Source organism: Musa acuminata, chromosome BXJ3-6 (genome assembly GCF_036884655.1).
Source record: "Musa acuminata AAA Group cultivar baxijiao chromosome BXJ3-6, Cavendish_Baxijiao_AAA, whole genome shotgun sequence".
Lineage (NCBI taxonomy): Eukaryota > Viridiplantae > Streptophyta > Magnoliopsida > Zingiberales > Musaceae > Musa > Musa acuminata.
Genome location: NC_088354.1, coordinates 1827140 through 1840828, shown reverse-complemented (window position 1 = coordinate 1840828; position 13689 = coordinate 1827140). Strand labels below are relative to the sequence as shown.

Genomic DNA, 13689 nt, shown 5'->3' with positions numbered 1-13689 from the left:
AAACTGATAAGACGACTCAAAGTGATACTGACAATGATATGATATCTGATCATCCACATGTTAGATCCGTTCTCGAAGTTTTTGTATGCCCATTGAAAAATTCGACCTCTTAAATTGTCTCATTCCATCGAAAAGTGTAGGCCAACCCACAGTAACGGATGTCACCTTCTTGAGCCAGACGAAAGGAAAATAGCAGATGCCCCGAGCCCTTCTTGATGTACTACTCAGACCTTCGATCACTCCATGATCCATCACTTTCCTTCACGTATGCATTCAATGACCTCCATGATCGATCACTTTCCTTCACGTATGCATTCAATGACCTCCATGATTGATCACGTTTTCTTGTGACGGAAAGATGGCAGATGGCGGGCTCGTGTCCGATCGTAGATGATCATGAATTGTTTCGAGGTCGAGGATGGGATAATGGATCCGATCAATCCTGAATGCATTCTCCTTGTCCTGTCGAGAGAGGATGAGGTTTAACCGCACGTAAATCAACCTCCATCTCACTATGTTAGCTTCGTTAACACATGGCCATGCAAGGTAGGGGTGTGATTTAGCTCTTTCTCATTGATCTTGACGTGTAGTCATTTAAGACATTACCAAGAGGGCAGAAGAAGTAATCCACCTGTGGTTTAAGTCACTACGAGCTCGAGGGTTTCACCGATGGCAGTCAAATCTTGTACTGCAAAATCGAACTCGAGCAACCCTCACGTCATTTGTCCTTCCTAATCTGAATATTCAATGTCTCAAACACAGCCATAAATTATTTATCACATTCAATAATATATTAAATGAAAAATGGGTCTGATACATTATCATTCAAATATATATATATATATATATAACCTGAAATTTCGAATGGTATATGTAGAAACGTGCGAGTGTTATTGGCCACAAACTTGGCCAAAGGACACCGCTCAACTATTTTTCTGTAGCCCTGCAAACGTAGGCAGTGACTTCAATCACACAACAAAACATGGAACGCCGCTGACGGTGAAAGAGAAACAATAAAGACGGCCTGGTCTTATTCGAGGATTCCACCATTAATCTTGGTGGACAGGCAGAGGAAGACCACATCCTCATCGGATGATGAATATGTAGCTTGGGCGGCTCTGCTGCTTCCCTGGAAAAGCTCTCCTCCCTTCTCTACCGACTTCCATGGCTGCCGAAAGCGGGGCCAGCCAGAAGCTGGAGAGCATCCTGAGCGATAACTCCATCCCATGGGCTCGCCGCATATGGATGGCCTCCCTGGTCGAGATGAAGCTGCTCGTCTACCTCGCCGCCCCCGCCGTGATGGTTTACATGCTCAACTACGTCATGTCCATGTCCACCCAGATCTTCTCCGGACATCTCGGCAACCTCGAGCTCGCCGCCGCCTCCCTCGGCAACACCGGCATCCAAATCTTCGCCTATGGCCTGATGGTAATTCATTGACCTCTCCCTCCTTGATCTAAATCGTTCGACCATCCTCCTACTATTTCTTCTGTCTCTTCTGCAATTATTTGCTGTGATATTTATGATCATCGTCGTGGACTGACTGGAACATGTGCGACTTGCTTGGACTGGGTGCAGCTAGGGATGGGGAGTGCTGTGGAGACACTATGCGGACAGGCGTACGGCGCCCACAAGTACGATATGCTCGGGGTATACCTGCAGCGGTCGACGGTGCTCCTCATGGCCACCGGCGTGCCGCTGGCCGCGATCTACGCCCTGTCGAGGCCGATCCTGGTGCTGCTGGGTGAGTCGCCGGAGATCGCCAAGGCGGCGTCCATCTTCGTCTACGGGCTGATCCCGCAGATCTTCGCGTACGCCGCCAACTTCCCCATCCAGAAGTTCCTGCAGGCGCAGAGTATCGTGGCGCCGAGCGCCTACATCTCGGCGGCGACGCTGGTGGTGCACCTGCTCCTCAGCTGGGTGGTGGTGTACAAGATCGGCCTAGGACTGTTGGGGGCCTCGCTGGCCCTGAGCCTGTCGTGGTGGATCATCGTGGGTGCTCAGTTCGTGTACATCTCCTCCAGTAGCCGATGCCACTTCACGTGGACCGGGTTCACCTGGCAGGCCTTCTCCGGCCTTCCGGAGTTCTTCCGGCTGTCCATAGCCTCCGCGGTGATGCTGTGTTTGGAGGCCTGGTACTTCCAGATCCTGGTTCTCATCGCTGGACTTTTGGATAACCCTGAACTCGCCCTTGATTCCCTATCCGTGTGGTAAGCACTTGACCCTTCTTCTTTCCCTTTCACTGATGCAATATACCATCTGCTTAATTAATCCCTGATATATTAATTAATTTACATGCATATAACCCATTAATTAAGATGCATATAACCTATATATATATATATATATATATATATATATATATATATATATATATATATATATATATATATATATAGGAACTATTCCCAAAGGTTGGTTCCTTTAATGTATATATAAACTACTGTCTTATGAAATATGTTTCTGAATCCAACACGAGATCATCTTTAGTTTAAATGACACGAGTGAAGTGCTGCTTTCATATTTTTCACCAGCTTAAATTAAAATAGTCCAATCAACTTGGATCAGCTCCTCATGCTTTCAAAAAATATTTCAAGATTAGATCCAGTCAAACTTGAAACTTGCAGTGGACTGCCAGAGGTCCAAGGACATGGAAGTTGCTCTGCGCCTAGAACAACCTCGCCATAGCCAAACCTTCTCTAGTCCATCACTCGTTCATACAGTACCTTATGGTGGAACGACTTGTCAACGTCAGTACCTTGCGAGTCTCCACCGTCCAGTGATATGAAGGATGACACTATTCTTCGGACAAGGCATCATATAATGAATGAGCGCTGGATTATATTGGCGACCGGATGGCAATATATGGGGTCGTCAATGTCGGATTATGATGATCAGAATAAAGCTATCTCGGAAGCACAGTTCTATGGTTTTTGGTCCCACAGTCTGTGTCGGTTCCATCAGAAATTTACGCCTGAAGCCAATCATGCGCGCTGTTGAGCAGTGTAATCTGTAACCAAGATTTGCAGAGTAGATGCCTCGTGCTAGCATACTTTAAGATTTCGTTTTACGATCTTGTCGTAAAGATTGTCTTACTTGTTATCTCGTTGTTGGTGCAGTATGACGCTTTCAGGTTGGATTTTTATGATATCTGTTGGATTCAATGCCGCCGCGAGGTCAGTCGTCGCTTTCTTTCTTTCCCTCTGCACCAAAACTTACTCACAATCTCTTTGTCTCCATTGGATTCGTAGCTCATATACAACAGTTCTGTTGATTCTTGAAATCAATAATGTGTTCAAAATGATGAATGGTTAAGTTCCAATACGTTTATTTCTTGTAATTAGACATTAGTTTAGCACGTAAACCAGCTTTTGCTTTAGGGTTAGGAATAAATATTGCAGGTGGTGGGAAAGAAGCAGATTTCACTTCCTCGAATGATTACTTATTTCTAATCCATACAGTGTGCGGGTAAGCAATGAGCTCGGTGCTGGTAATCCGAAGTCGGCGGCATTCTCGGTGGTCGTTGTGACGGTGATGTCCTTCATAGTATCTGTTATCGCCGCCATCATCATCCTTTGCCTTCGAGACTACATCAGCTATGCCTTCACCGAGGGCGAGGTCGTCGCCCGCGCCGTCTCCGATCTCTGTCCCTTGCTCGCCACCACCCTCATTCTCAATGGCATCCAACCTGTTCTATCCGGTAAAGAACTTGCTCCTGCAACAAGAGTCTCGACGTATCAAATACAGAGACATGGAAGCTTCCACTTATTTCTGCTGCTAGAGAAAGTCTAATCGGTGTGATCATCTGCGCATAATTGAAGGTGTGGCTGTCGGCTGCGGATGGCAAGCTTTTGTGGCATACGTCAACGTCGGCTGCTATTATATAATTGGCGTTCCGTTTGGGTCTCTTCTCGGCTTCAAGTTTGGGTTGGGGGCAAAGGTAAAAGCTTGCGTAGATTAAAGATAAAGCTCCTTCAAGTAAAATATCATGGATAACGGCTCCGATGCAGGGAATTTGGGGAGGAATGATTGGAGGAACCTTCATGCAGACTCTCATTCTTCTGTGGGTCACTTTCCGAACTGATTGGAACAAAGAGGTAATCTCAAAGGTTACTGCAACCAAATCAAGAATCGAGATAACCTCGAATTCATGCATGTTATTTACGCTGGAATTGAGAGGCAGTTTTGTGTTGCATGCAGGTGGAAGAGGCCAAGAAGAGATTGAACAAGTGGGAGGACAAGAAGGAACCCCTTCTCTCCTAAAGGTGAAAGCAATGCTTGGACACCTGCTGATCTCTGCTGATTCGGTTCGCAGTCTTGCATTGGATAGAAATGGAAGAGGTTTGCATAAGAGATGAAAAGGTCCTTGAAATCTACCCATAAAGAGGGAGAGAGAGAGAGAGAGAGAGAGAGAGGTGCAAGATTAATTTGTAGTCATTATTATATATTTTTTGTCTCTCAAGTCTTATTGCAAGCAAGGATATCCGGCTATCATGGCCTGTCATTTGTTCTTTCTATAAAATTGAAGTGTTTCACGTATTCATCTTTCTGAGTGTGGAAATAGTATATCGTCCCCTCCTAAACCCTAAACCCTTTATGGATGGACGTAACAGTACTCCTATCTTTTCTTCTAATGCTGCATTATTATGTTTCCAACTTTACCTTTTATTTTCCTTTTGATTAATTGCTCGTTGCACCAACTCATATGCGATCCCTGCAATACTTCAATCCCACCTCAAACTTGTGCCTCCTCCTCCCCATTCATGGCAAATGAATACAAACAAAAATGAAAAAGAACCCGATGAGAGATCCCAAAATACGATTAAAAGGCCTCAGTCCGAGTGATCTTCCGAGGAGTTGAGCTTTGAGCAGCTATAAATTTATTCTAGAATAGCCAAAATTAGGACTTTGCATGAGCGCAAAAAAGGCAGACACCTCTCTTCTTCCCTCTGCAGCACTGCTCCCCACCATGATGTGCCTCGGTGGGGCTTCCGGTGGTACCGTAGACAACGTGACCCACATAAGTTAGCCTCAATTTATGTCAACAAGACGCACTCTAGGGGACCAGCTGCTACTAACTAAGAGTTCGCTGGCGGAGGCCTGCCATCTTCGAGTCATCATCATCGATCACGTTCCCTTCGTTCTGCTCCCCCCTCCGTCCACCAATCACCGTTGGCCTCTCCGAGCTCTCCACCCGTCGACCTTCGGCGAGATCGCCCATCGCGAGCGGTAGCGAGCGGGGGATGTGGAGAGGGCGATACCGAGGGCAGAGAGCTGGTGGCGCAATCTCCGCCGCCAGCGAGAAGGGGCGGGGCGGCGGTGGCACCGGAAGGCAAAGGGTGGAGCCGGTGGTCGCTGAGGAGGTAGCGACGGTGACGAGGAGGGGCGGGCGGAAGCCGTGGTGAAGGCGGATGGAGCAACGCCGCTCGTGGTGACGGGGTGTCACCACCACTCGCGATGGGTGGCTGACGGAGGATATTTTCGTCAAACTACACCCTACGTAAAAACCGGTGCGTCATTGGATATCTGCTTTTTTAGGTATAATTTTCTTAACCACCACTTAGAAATACTGATCATAAATGAGTTCAAATTAGAGTAATTTCTCATAAATTCATTCGTTTCCAAAGTTAGCTTTGATTACACATATAGATAGCCTCATATCTAAATTGTATCTCTAAAAATTTAGTCAGCATAGCTCGAAAAGGAATCTGCTATCTGAACTTAAAGAGTGACCGAACATAACTTATCGACAAAGGGGAATGTGACGGCGATATGCATATCAAACTAGAGAGTGAATATAGCTACATCACAAATGAGCAAACCAAACGACACGGCATGCGTCACACTTCATAATGGTGACCGCATATCTACGATTCTTCCCTCTGTTGTCGTACGGAATCGACGTGCCCTCCAAAAATTGGTCATAACATATAGTGATTCGGTTTACGGCTTCGCCGGTGACGTGGTGGTGGACGTCGTGAAATCTCAAAAGCATGCAGGTGGATGATGAAACGGATCCGGCACGGGCAAACGCAGGCGTGGGCCACCACTTTGGGGGATGAACCCGACAGGAGACATCAGTGGGAGGGCCCGCTTTGGGGAGATGAATGGGGCGCGGCCCTCGAGCTCGTTCACAGTGAATCCCGCCCCGAATGAGGCGAAAGGGTTGGCCTACAAATAGCGGAGCACCTTCTCCTGCCACCGTGTGATTCTCCGCTAGGATTTTGTGACCCGTGTTGTCGGCCCGGAAAGGAGTACACGACTGGCGAGACGTTCATGAGCAAGGGCTTTGCCCCGGAGACCTCCCACTCCGGCAGCGGAAGCGGTGGCGCGGACCTCGATGATCTCTCGGAGGCCGACGTCTGGTCCGCCTGCCACGGTGACAACGGTGAAGGCCGCAACCAGGACCGACGGACGAGCGGCGATAGCTCCAGCCGCTCGGTCGACCAGGACGCCGGCGGGCTCTCCCTGGTCCTCAGGGATGCGCACGTAGTCACGGCGACAGCCCAGACGTTGCCGAGCGAGCCGGAACGGGAACGGGTGGCGACGTCGGCGCCAGTGGCCGTGCCGGCTTCGAGCCTGTCATCGTCGAAGCGGGAGGAGGATGAGCCGGTCGGGGAGTGGTTGCCGCCGCATGTGTACCTGGAGCGCCTGCATGCGAATGCTGCGTCGCCTTCGGTGTTGGAGGGGCGGGGAAGGACGCTCAAGGGAAGAGACCTGACTATGCTCCGTGACTCCGTCTGGAGACGGACCGGCTTCTTAGATTACATTGACGCGGATGAAAATAAATAAATAAATATATATATATATATATATATATATATTTTTTTTTTTTTGTGAAGCTTTCATTTGATGGTGTGGAATGAAACTTAGGAGGCACTGCTCCTCGCTAATAAGATCACTCGCATTGCATAGTATAGTACTAATGCCCTCGATTCGATATATTTGAAAATTATAGTTTTACAGTCTTACGTAATGACTATCGATAACTCAATAAAAATTTAAGTAAAATTTTTAAAAATTAAAATTGAGAATCGATCGTAAAAAAAAACCTCTCATACTATTACTAAGGAATATTTATTGGAAAGATGAAAGGCCATACAACAAATGGACGCTTGAGAATGGATACAAAGCATTTAAGATGTAATAGAACCAACCACAAGCCATGCTTGCTTCACAGCTTAAAGCTATCACATCTTAAATGCTTTGTCCTTCCTTCACAAGAGTTCATTTTGATCCTCCCTAGCGATTATTTCATTTTCTAGTGTTGAAATATTAACTTAAATTTTATGATTAGAGAGAGATAGAAGATTAGCTTAAGAGGTATTGACGACGAATTTTATGAGTTACTTTGGATCTAGTTATTAACTAAATTTTATAGAATAGATTCTTGGGGATAAGAGAATTATGATGAAACCTTTCTTAGATCACAAGATGCTTTTAAAGATGTGATTGGTGATGATAAAAATTTTGATTTACTCTTCGAAGAAAAAAAAACACAAGAGTTGGTTTTAATATAGAATAAAATAAAATAACATTAAAGTTAATCTCTCGAACGATAACAAATGAATTTCGAGTAAATACTACAAGAGGAAATTGGATGATTTTAGAAGATATTAAAGAAAGAGAGGTATATTTCCTCCAATAAATTAGGAGGAGTTTGCGTTTCACATGAACAAAAAAACCAAGATTTTCTTTCAGATGAATTCCCTCGATAATAAAGACAATATTCAGATTGTATCGTAGACAATATGAATTTTATTAGAGTATACTATTTTAAATAAATAAATTGATTTTATATTTATTAGAACCATAAGAGGGTTTTTATCACCTTTCTAAAGAAAGGATGAACTTGCAAAGACATACAAGCTAGTAATCGAGGGTCCAAAAGAAGATTTTGTTGATGCCAACGTGAAGAACATCATTGTTCAAAATATAGAAGCTATAAAACATGATGAGTTCACATATGACTGTATTAATAAGATTGATTTTATATTTAGAAATTTCATTTAAGAATCTTGATAAAACTAGTTCAAGGTATATTAGAGTTTTATAATTAATCAATAATTATTGTGGATTTGTGACTTAGGATTCAAAGATTTCATAATTTTTTTTTAATTTTTTTTATAAAAATTATTTTTATATAATAATATTAGAATGTTAATTTAAAACTTTGTGATTAGGCAATAGATTAGTTTAATAGCCTTGATCAAGATAGAAGTCCTTGTTAATATTATATTGTTTTTATTAGAATCCATATATATTATTTAAAAATTTTGAAGTCAAATATCTTAAAAAATAAAAGAATTTTAATATGAAATTTTGAAGGAATTCTTATTAAAAAAAATCAAAAAATTAAGATTAAATTATTTTATAAATAAATCTTGTATCTCTAGATTTTAGCCTATGTTAATTTACCAAATGAAATATTCACATAAAGACATCAATATTTATTTATTTATCAAATATTTTATTTTCATTTTGTTGAGATGGTCCGGTTCAACCTAAAAAGCCGGTCTCTTGCTAGACCGAGTCCTGAACCGGGGTCACGTCCCGCCCTTGAGCGTCCTCTTGGCCCACTCCAACACGAAGATGACACGGCATCCACGCCACGTATTCATGCATCGGCAACCACGCCTCGTCCACCTCCCTCTCCTCCTGCTCCGCCAATGGCCACTGGTGCGATGCCGTCACCCGATGTCGATCGCACGGTAGTGGCTACGTTGCCGTCGTTTGTACGTGCAACATCCTCGGAAGCTAGGGTGAGTTTGCCGACATGCTAAGCGGTCGGAGCCGTCGTAGCTCGTTCATCGAAAAGCGGACCAGACATCACCCTTCGAGAGATCAACGAGTTCGGCGGCGCCATCGCATCTTACCAGAGTAGAAGTAGCTGTAATCATACGTTTCCGAAAGCAAGAACATAGAAACCAAAGCAACCGGTAGTAGAACTCCCCAATAGCAAAGTTGAAGTGCCAAGATATAATTTATAGTTCATCAGTTATATGTTGACACGATCCCATTAATTATATGCTTCATCACCATATGTTTTTTCTTTCTTTCTTCCTTTAAAGTTTTGATTCTTGATGATTCCCCGATCGAGAGAGTGCCTGCCATTAACGGTTTCTGTGCTCGATCCCTCCTTCACCTTCTTCAAGCCCGACGAAGCCACGGCCTTCGTCTTCTCCAGTCCTTTCTTCAACCCTCCACCGCTCTTCTTGTTCTTCCTCTCGCCCTCCTCCTTCCCCTTGGCAAGGTCGGCGTGATCGCTGGTGTCCCACTTGTCGGATGAAGATGATGGGGACGTCGAGATGGCGCGAGTTTATGTAGGGGCAGCAGAAGGAGAGGTGAGATGAGAAGAACGTTGAGGTTCATGTACGTGGTGAAGGAATATTGCATGACTGCTGGTGCAATACTTCGTCCATCACCTTGTGATGTGTGTCTCATGGCATATCTTTGTTTCACCGGGAAATATTGCTTGCTTTTCTCGTGCGTAGAAGAGGGAATGGATTGGCACGGAATGTGATCTTGTGAGGTTTCATTGTCGATTTGTTGTCTCAGTAAAATTGATCTGATCGATTTATTTTTCCAAATATTCGTGTCCCTTTGTCACTTCGATTGGAGGGCAAAAAGATATATATATTTAAAGTCTTTTTTTATAATAAAAGATTACATCGAAAATTCTTCTAACAAATATTCATGTCAAGTTAGTATACGTTTGTTTGTAGGCGTCAAATGCTTTTTATATATTAGTTTGAATCCAAACATACCTAAGAAGGCTGCTTAACGAAGCATCGTCCATCATATTAATAAGGGAATATACATTTTAGATGTTTTATTCATGTGACGCATCTAGCAAATTTTTGGTCATATTTGATAATTGATATTGCTAAAATTGATAAGTATTTTTAGGAGTTCTAATTATCTTTAAATTAGTTGATAGAGTTCTAATTTTAATAAATTAGCTTATTAAAATTGAGAGAGTTCTCATTAAATTAAGACTCTTTAGTGAATTACGATTTGTTCCAATAGTTTTGGTGAGAGGGAGGAGCAAGACATTCTGGGTGCTCCTAAGAGTGATCTCTAGGGTTTTTAGAGAGATTAAGAGATGAACAAGGAAAGTCATTTAGTAGTTGATATTACTAAGATTGTTATATATTTTTAGGAGTCCTAGTTGTATTTAAATTAGTTGGTAGAGTCCTAATTATATTTAAATTAGTTGATAGATCATCTATATTATTAAAGTTTATAAGTTTTTTAGGAATCCTAATTATATTTAGATTAATTGGTAGAGTCCTAATTAAATTAAAACTCTTTAATGAATTAAGATTTGTTCCTATGGTTTTAGTCAGAGGAAAAGACAAGATACTTTCGAAGCTCGTAAGGATGATCTTTAGGAATTCTATAGAGGGTTGAGAGAGTTTTTTATATTTATATAAGAGGTGAACAAAGAAAGTTATACTTTAAGTGGGAATAATTTATAAAAAATTATGGTTTTTTCTATGGATGTTAGCAAGAATTTATCAAACCATATGTCAACTTTCTTGTATATTTTTGTATTAACTTTTTCTTTTGATTTTTAGAATTCTTTCTCTCCTAATTAAATGGTATTAGAGCCCAAAAGATCGGATGATTAAAAATTTAATAAAAATATTATTGGTTGTTTTTTTGCTAGTTTTACTAGCAAGAAATTTAATAGAAGATATAATTTTAGTAGGTAATATTGAATCTCGGATTTTGATGATAAAACCAATCAATATGTGTTTATGTTTTAATCTGTGTTTTGAGTGACGTAGGATGCTTCGATCAGGATGAGATAATTAAAGCGAAAAAAATCATGTTGGGCCGGAGGAACATCTCAAAAGATTGGACGTCGGGCCGGTGGATCGATCGACGTATCGACATAAGACTTTGGGCCATGGATTCGGGCATCGGGCCAAGAAGAGCGAGTATTGCGCCAAGGATATCGGAGTTGCGGAGTCAACTGACCGATTGGGCAATAGGCCGCAGGAAATGACGATGCATCGAAGAATCAGACAAAGCATCGAGGGACCAATGACATACCAGACAACTCGATTAATGCTTAGTATTAATTATCTATATCGAAGTTTGTTTTACATGAGTATGATTAACTACGATGGCAGTAAGACATGCAGTAGGTGTTGAGTCGGAGTCAAGACAAAGATCACATTGGGGGTTCGAGAGTTCGTCGGAAGTCCGGACGATCGTCGGAGGTTCTACGGGAACAATCCGAGAAATCCAGGAGCTTGCCAAAGAAGCTCATCAAAACTCGCCAAGAGGATCGTCACAGGTCTAGGAGTTTGCTGGGAGTCCGCCGGAGCATCGCCGAGGGTTCGTCGGATTTCGTCAAAAGCTCGCCGGAAGAAACGATTGACGTACCGGAACACAATCTGCAATATTGATATCTTAATTATCGTAGTTAGCATGTAGATTAAGTTAGAATTGGGAGGTGATCACATTAACTTAATCTGGGGCCAACTGGGCCATGAACAGACCCAAATTGGGCTGAATGGATCAGCCCATTCGGACCCAGAATTCCTGGTCGGCGGTGGCACCACTCAAGAGACTTGGTCTCCTAGGAATTCTGGGCGGTAGTACCACCCCTATCAGGCGATGGTACCGCCTGAGCTCGGTCTCCGAGCGATGTCTGGCAATAGTACCACTCGGTGACAGATTGATAAGCAATAGTACCGCCCAATTATGGCGGTGGTACTATCAGGACCTCGGAAATCTGAGAGATGACACTTTTGAGCTCCAAATTCAAACTAATTAGGGCCTATATAAACCCCACCCTTTCTGCATGAAAGGGCAACCGAAAGCTTGCATTTATTTTGAGAATTTGAGAGCTTAAAAGTATTATAAAAGACTAGAAGTTCTTCTCCTTCTTTCCTTCTAAGTTTTGATCATTCAAGAGATGAGTGAAAATCTGTAAGGGTTGTCTCCTAAGCCCGTCAAAAAGAGAAAAGCTGTAAAAGGATGGTTGGCCTTCGCCTATTGAAGGAAGGCCTCTAGTGGACTTCGGAAGAGGAAGCCAAAAGTGGATGTAGGTCAAGATTGACCGAACCACTATAAATCTTGGTTTGCATTTACATTCTTCTCTTTATCTTAACTGCAAACTTGTTTTACATCAACTATAATTCCGTTTCGATCTTAAGTTAAAAGTTCTTTCCGAAATGATTTTAATCGAAAACATATTTATTCGTACAAAAGTCATTTTTGAACTGACGAAAGTTTTCCGCTACACTAATTCACCCCCTCTCCTCTTAGTGCTCTTGATCATAACAGATAAATTAAAAAAAATACATAGTAAAAATATTGAAGGAATTAGTAGATAAATATTAAAAAATGACTAATGAAAATTAGAATGAGCTTAAGGTAAAGTGTATGAGAACTTTGTATCACGGATAATATTATTGATGATGATTTTACCATGATTATTTGATAAATGGAGAAGGTAAGATACTTTTTGATGCTAAGGATGGTTTCGATAAAGGGTTAAAGAATTATCAAGATTTGTATGAGAAGTGAATAAAGAGTGATTTACTTGAAGGGGATAAGTAAAGAATCTTGTAATTAATCTCATATATTAAAAAATATAATTTTCTATATTTATATAAGTAAGGATTTGTCAAAGCATATTAATTTTGTGTCAGCTTAGTACTTTTGATTGTTAATCTCTAGATTTCTCTTTCGGTTTTGAATCTATTAAATTTTAGCATAATGTTCATTTCAGAGTCTCAATTATTATTACTTGTTCCAAGAATTTTTATCATTTATAAACCTTGATTTCTCACTTCCATTTTTTTTTCTCAATTTTCTCTAAACTATATATTTTTTTGCTATTTCCTTCCTGACCAAGTAACTTTGAAAATGAAAAATTCCTGAGTTCAGTTATAATATCTTTAAGCTCATACATCCCCAGTTGCATAAAATCTAATTTGACTTTTCTCAGCATTTTATTTGTTAATAGTTTTCTATTATTCAAGTTTCTTTTCGTGTTATTCAATATAAATTTTAGTTCTTTCCAACCTGTAACCTCATAGGGCATCAAACTTGTGTTTGTTGGGAAAAAATATGTTATAATGGAATAATTCTTTTCCAACATGTAACCTCGAGGGCATCAAATCGTAGTCCATTTCAACCTTCCACTATCGTTAGTAATGATAACAAATTTACAATAAGTCTTTTCTAAAATAACAAAAAAACTCGATCTTAGTTAAGATTTTACATTCATGACTGCCCTAATTAACCAAAAAAAGTCAATTCTATTCTAACGGTGAATGTCAGATAACTCTCATATTTTACGATTACATCAACATAAACATCATGTTCGGAGCTGATTGGGATGATTTGACTTTCCAAAATCTTATTGAAATCTTTAATAACTCAACAGTATTTTCAAAATTTACGTGAGGATAATTAAATTAAATTAAATTTGGATTTCTATCTTAGATTATATGTATAATTTAGATTTAATATTATAATTTAGATAAATTAAACTAAAAATTTTTAAACCAAAAACTTCATAATATCTAAATTTCTGTTTTAAATAAATCGGTGGGTGTTTAAAAAGTAAAATTAAAATTCAATTATGTGGCAAAACATTTCATAGCATAAATCCGTTGATTGTTATGGTCACGTGAGTTTGGCACGTGGCATACTCCCCATGCT

General features: G+C 41.1%; 2 protein-coding genes across 2 annotated transcripts; both read left to right on the top strand.

Moving 5' to 3' along the window:
- Nucleotides 1-1012: 1012 nt before the first annotated feature.
- LOC135641317 (protein DETOXIFICATION 40-like) lies at nt 1013-4543 on the top strand. Its single transcript, XM_065156654.1, has 7 exons — nt 1013-1428; nt 1579-2210; nt 3120-3176; nt 3462-3700; nt 3822-3940; nt 4011-4097; nt 4201-4543. The coding sequence occupies exons 1-7, from the start codon at nt 1165-1167 to the stop codon at nt 4261-4263; spliced, it is 1461 nt and encodes a 486-aa protein (XP_065012726.1). The 5' UTR covers nt 1013-1164; the 3' UTR covers nt 4264-4543.
- Nucleotides 4544-6276: 1733 nt separating this feature from the next.
- Nucleotides 6277-6792, top strand: LOC135640683 (protein S40-5-like). The gene has a single exon (XM_065155373.1). The coding sequence runs from the start codon at nt 6277-6279 to the stop codon at nt 6790-6792; it is 516 nt and encodes a 171-aa protein (XP_065011445.1).
- Nucleotides 6793-13689: the final 6897 nt, after the last annotated feature.

What these genes read in the sequence shown, in the direction of transcription:
- LOC135641317 (XM_065156654.1), top strand. Translation starts at nt 1,165, where the DNA reads ATGGCTGCCGAAAGCGGGGCCAGCCAGAAGCTGGAGAGCATCCTGAGC. An exon ending in GGATTCAATGCCGCCGCGAG is followed by an intron (nt 3,177 to 3,461) that starts GTCAGTCGTCGC and finishes TAATCCATACAG; the next exon opens with TGTGCGGGTAAGCAATGAGC. An exon ending in GAACTGATTGGAACAAAGAG is followed by an intron (nt 4,098 to 4,200) that starts GTAATCTCAAAG and finishes TGTTGCATGCAG; the next exon opens with GTGGAAGAGGCCAAGAAGAG.
- LOC135640683 (XM_065155373.1), top strand. Translation starts at nt 6,277, where the DNA reads ATGAGCAAGGGCTTTGCCCCGGAGACCTCCCACTCCGGCAGCGGAAGC.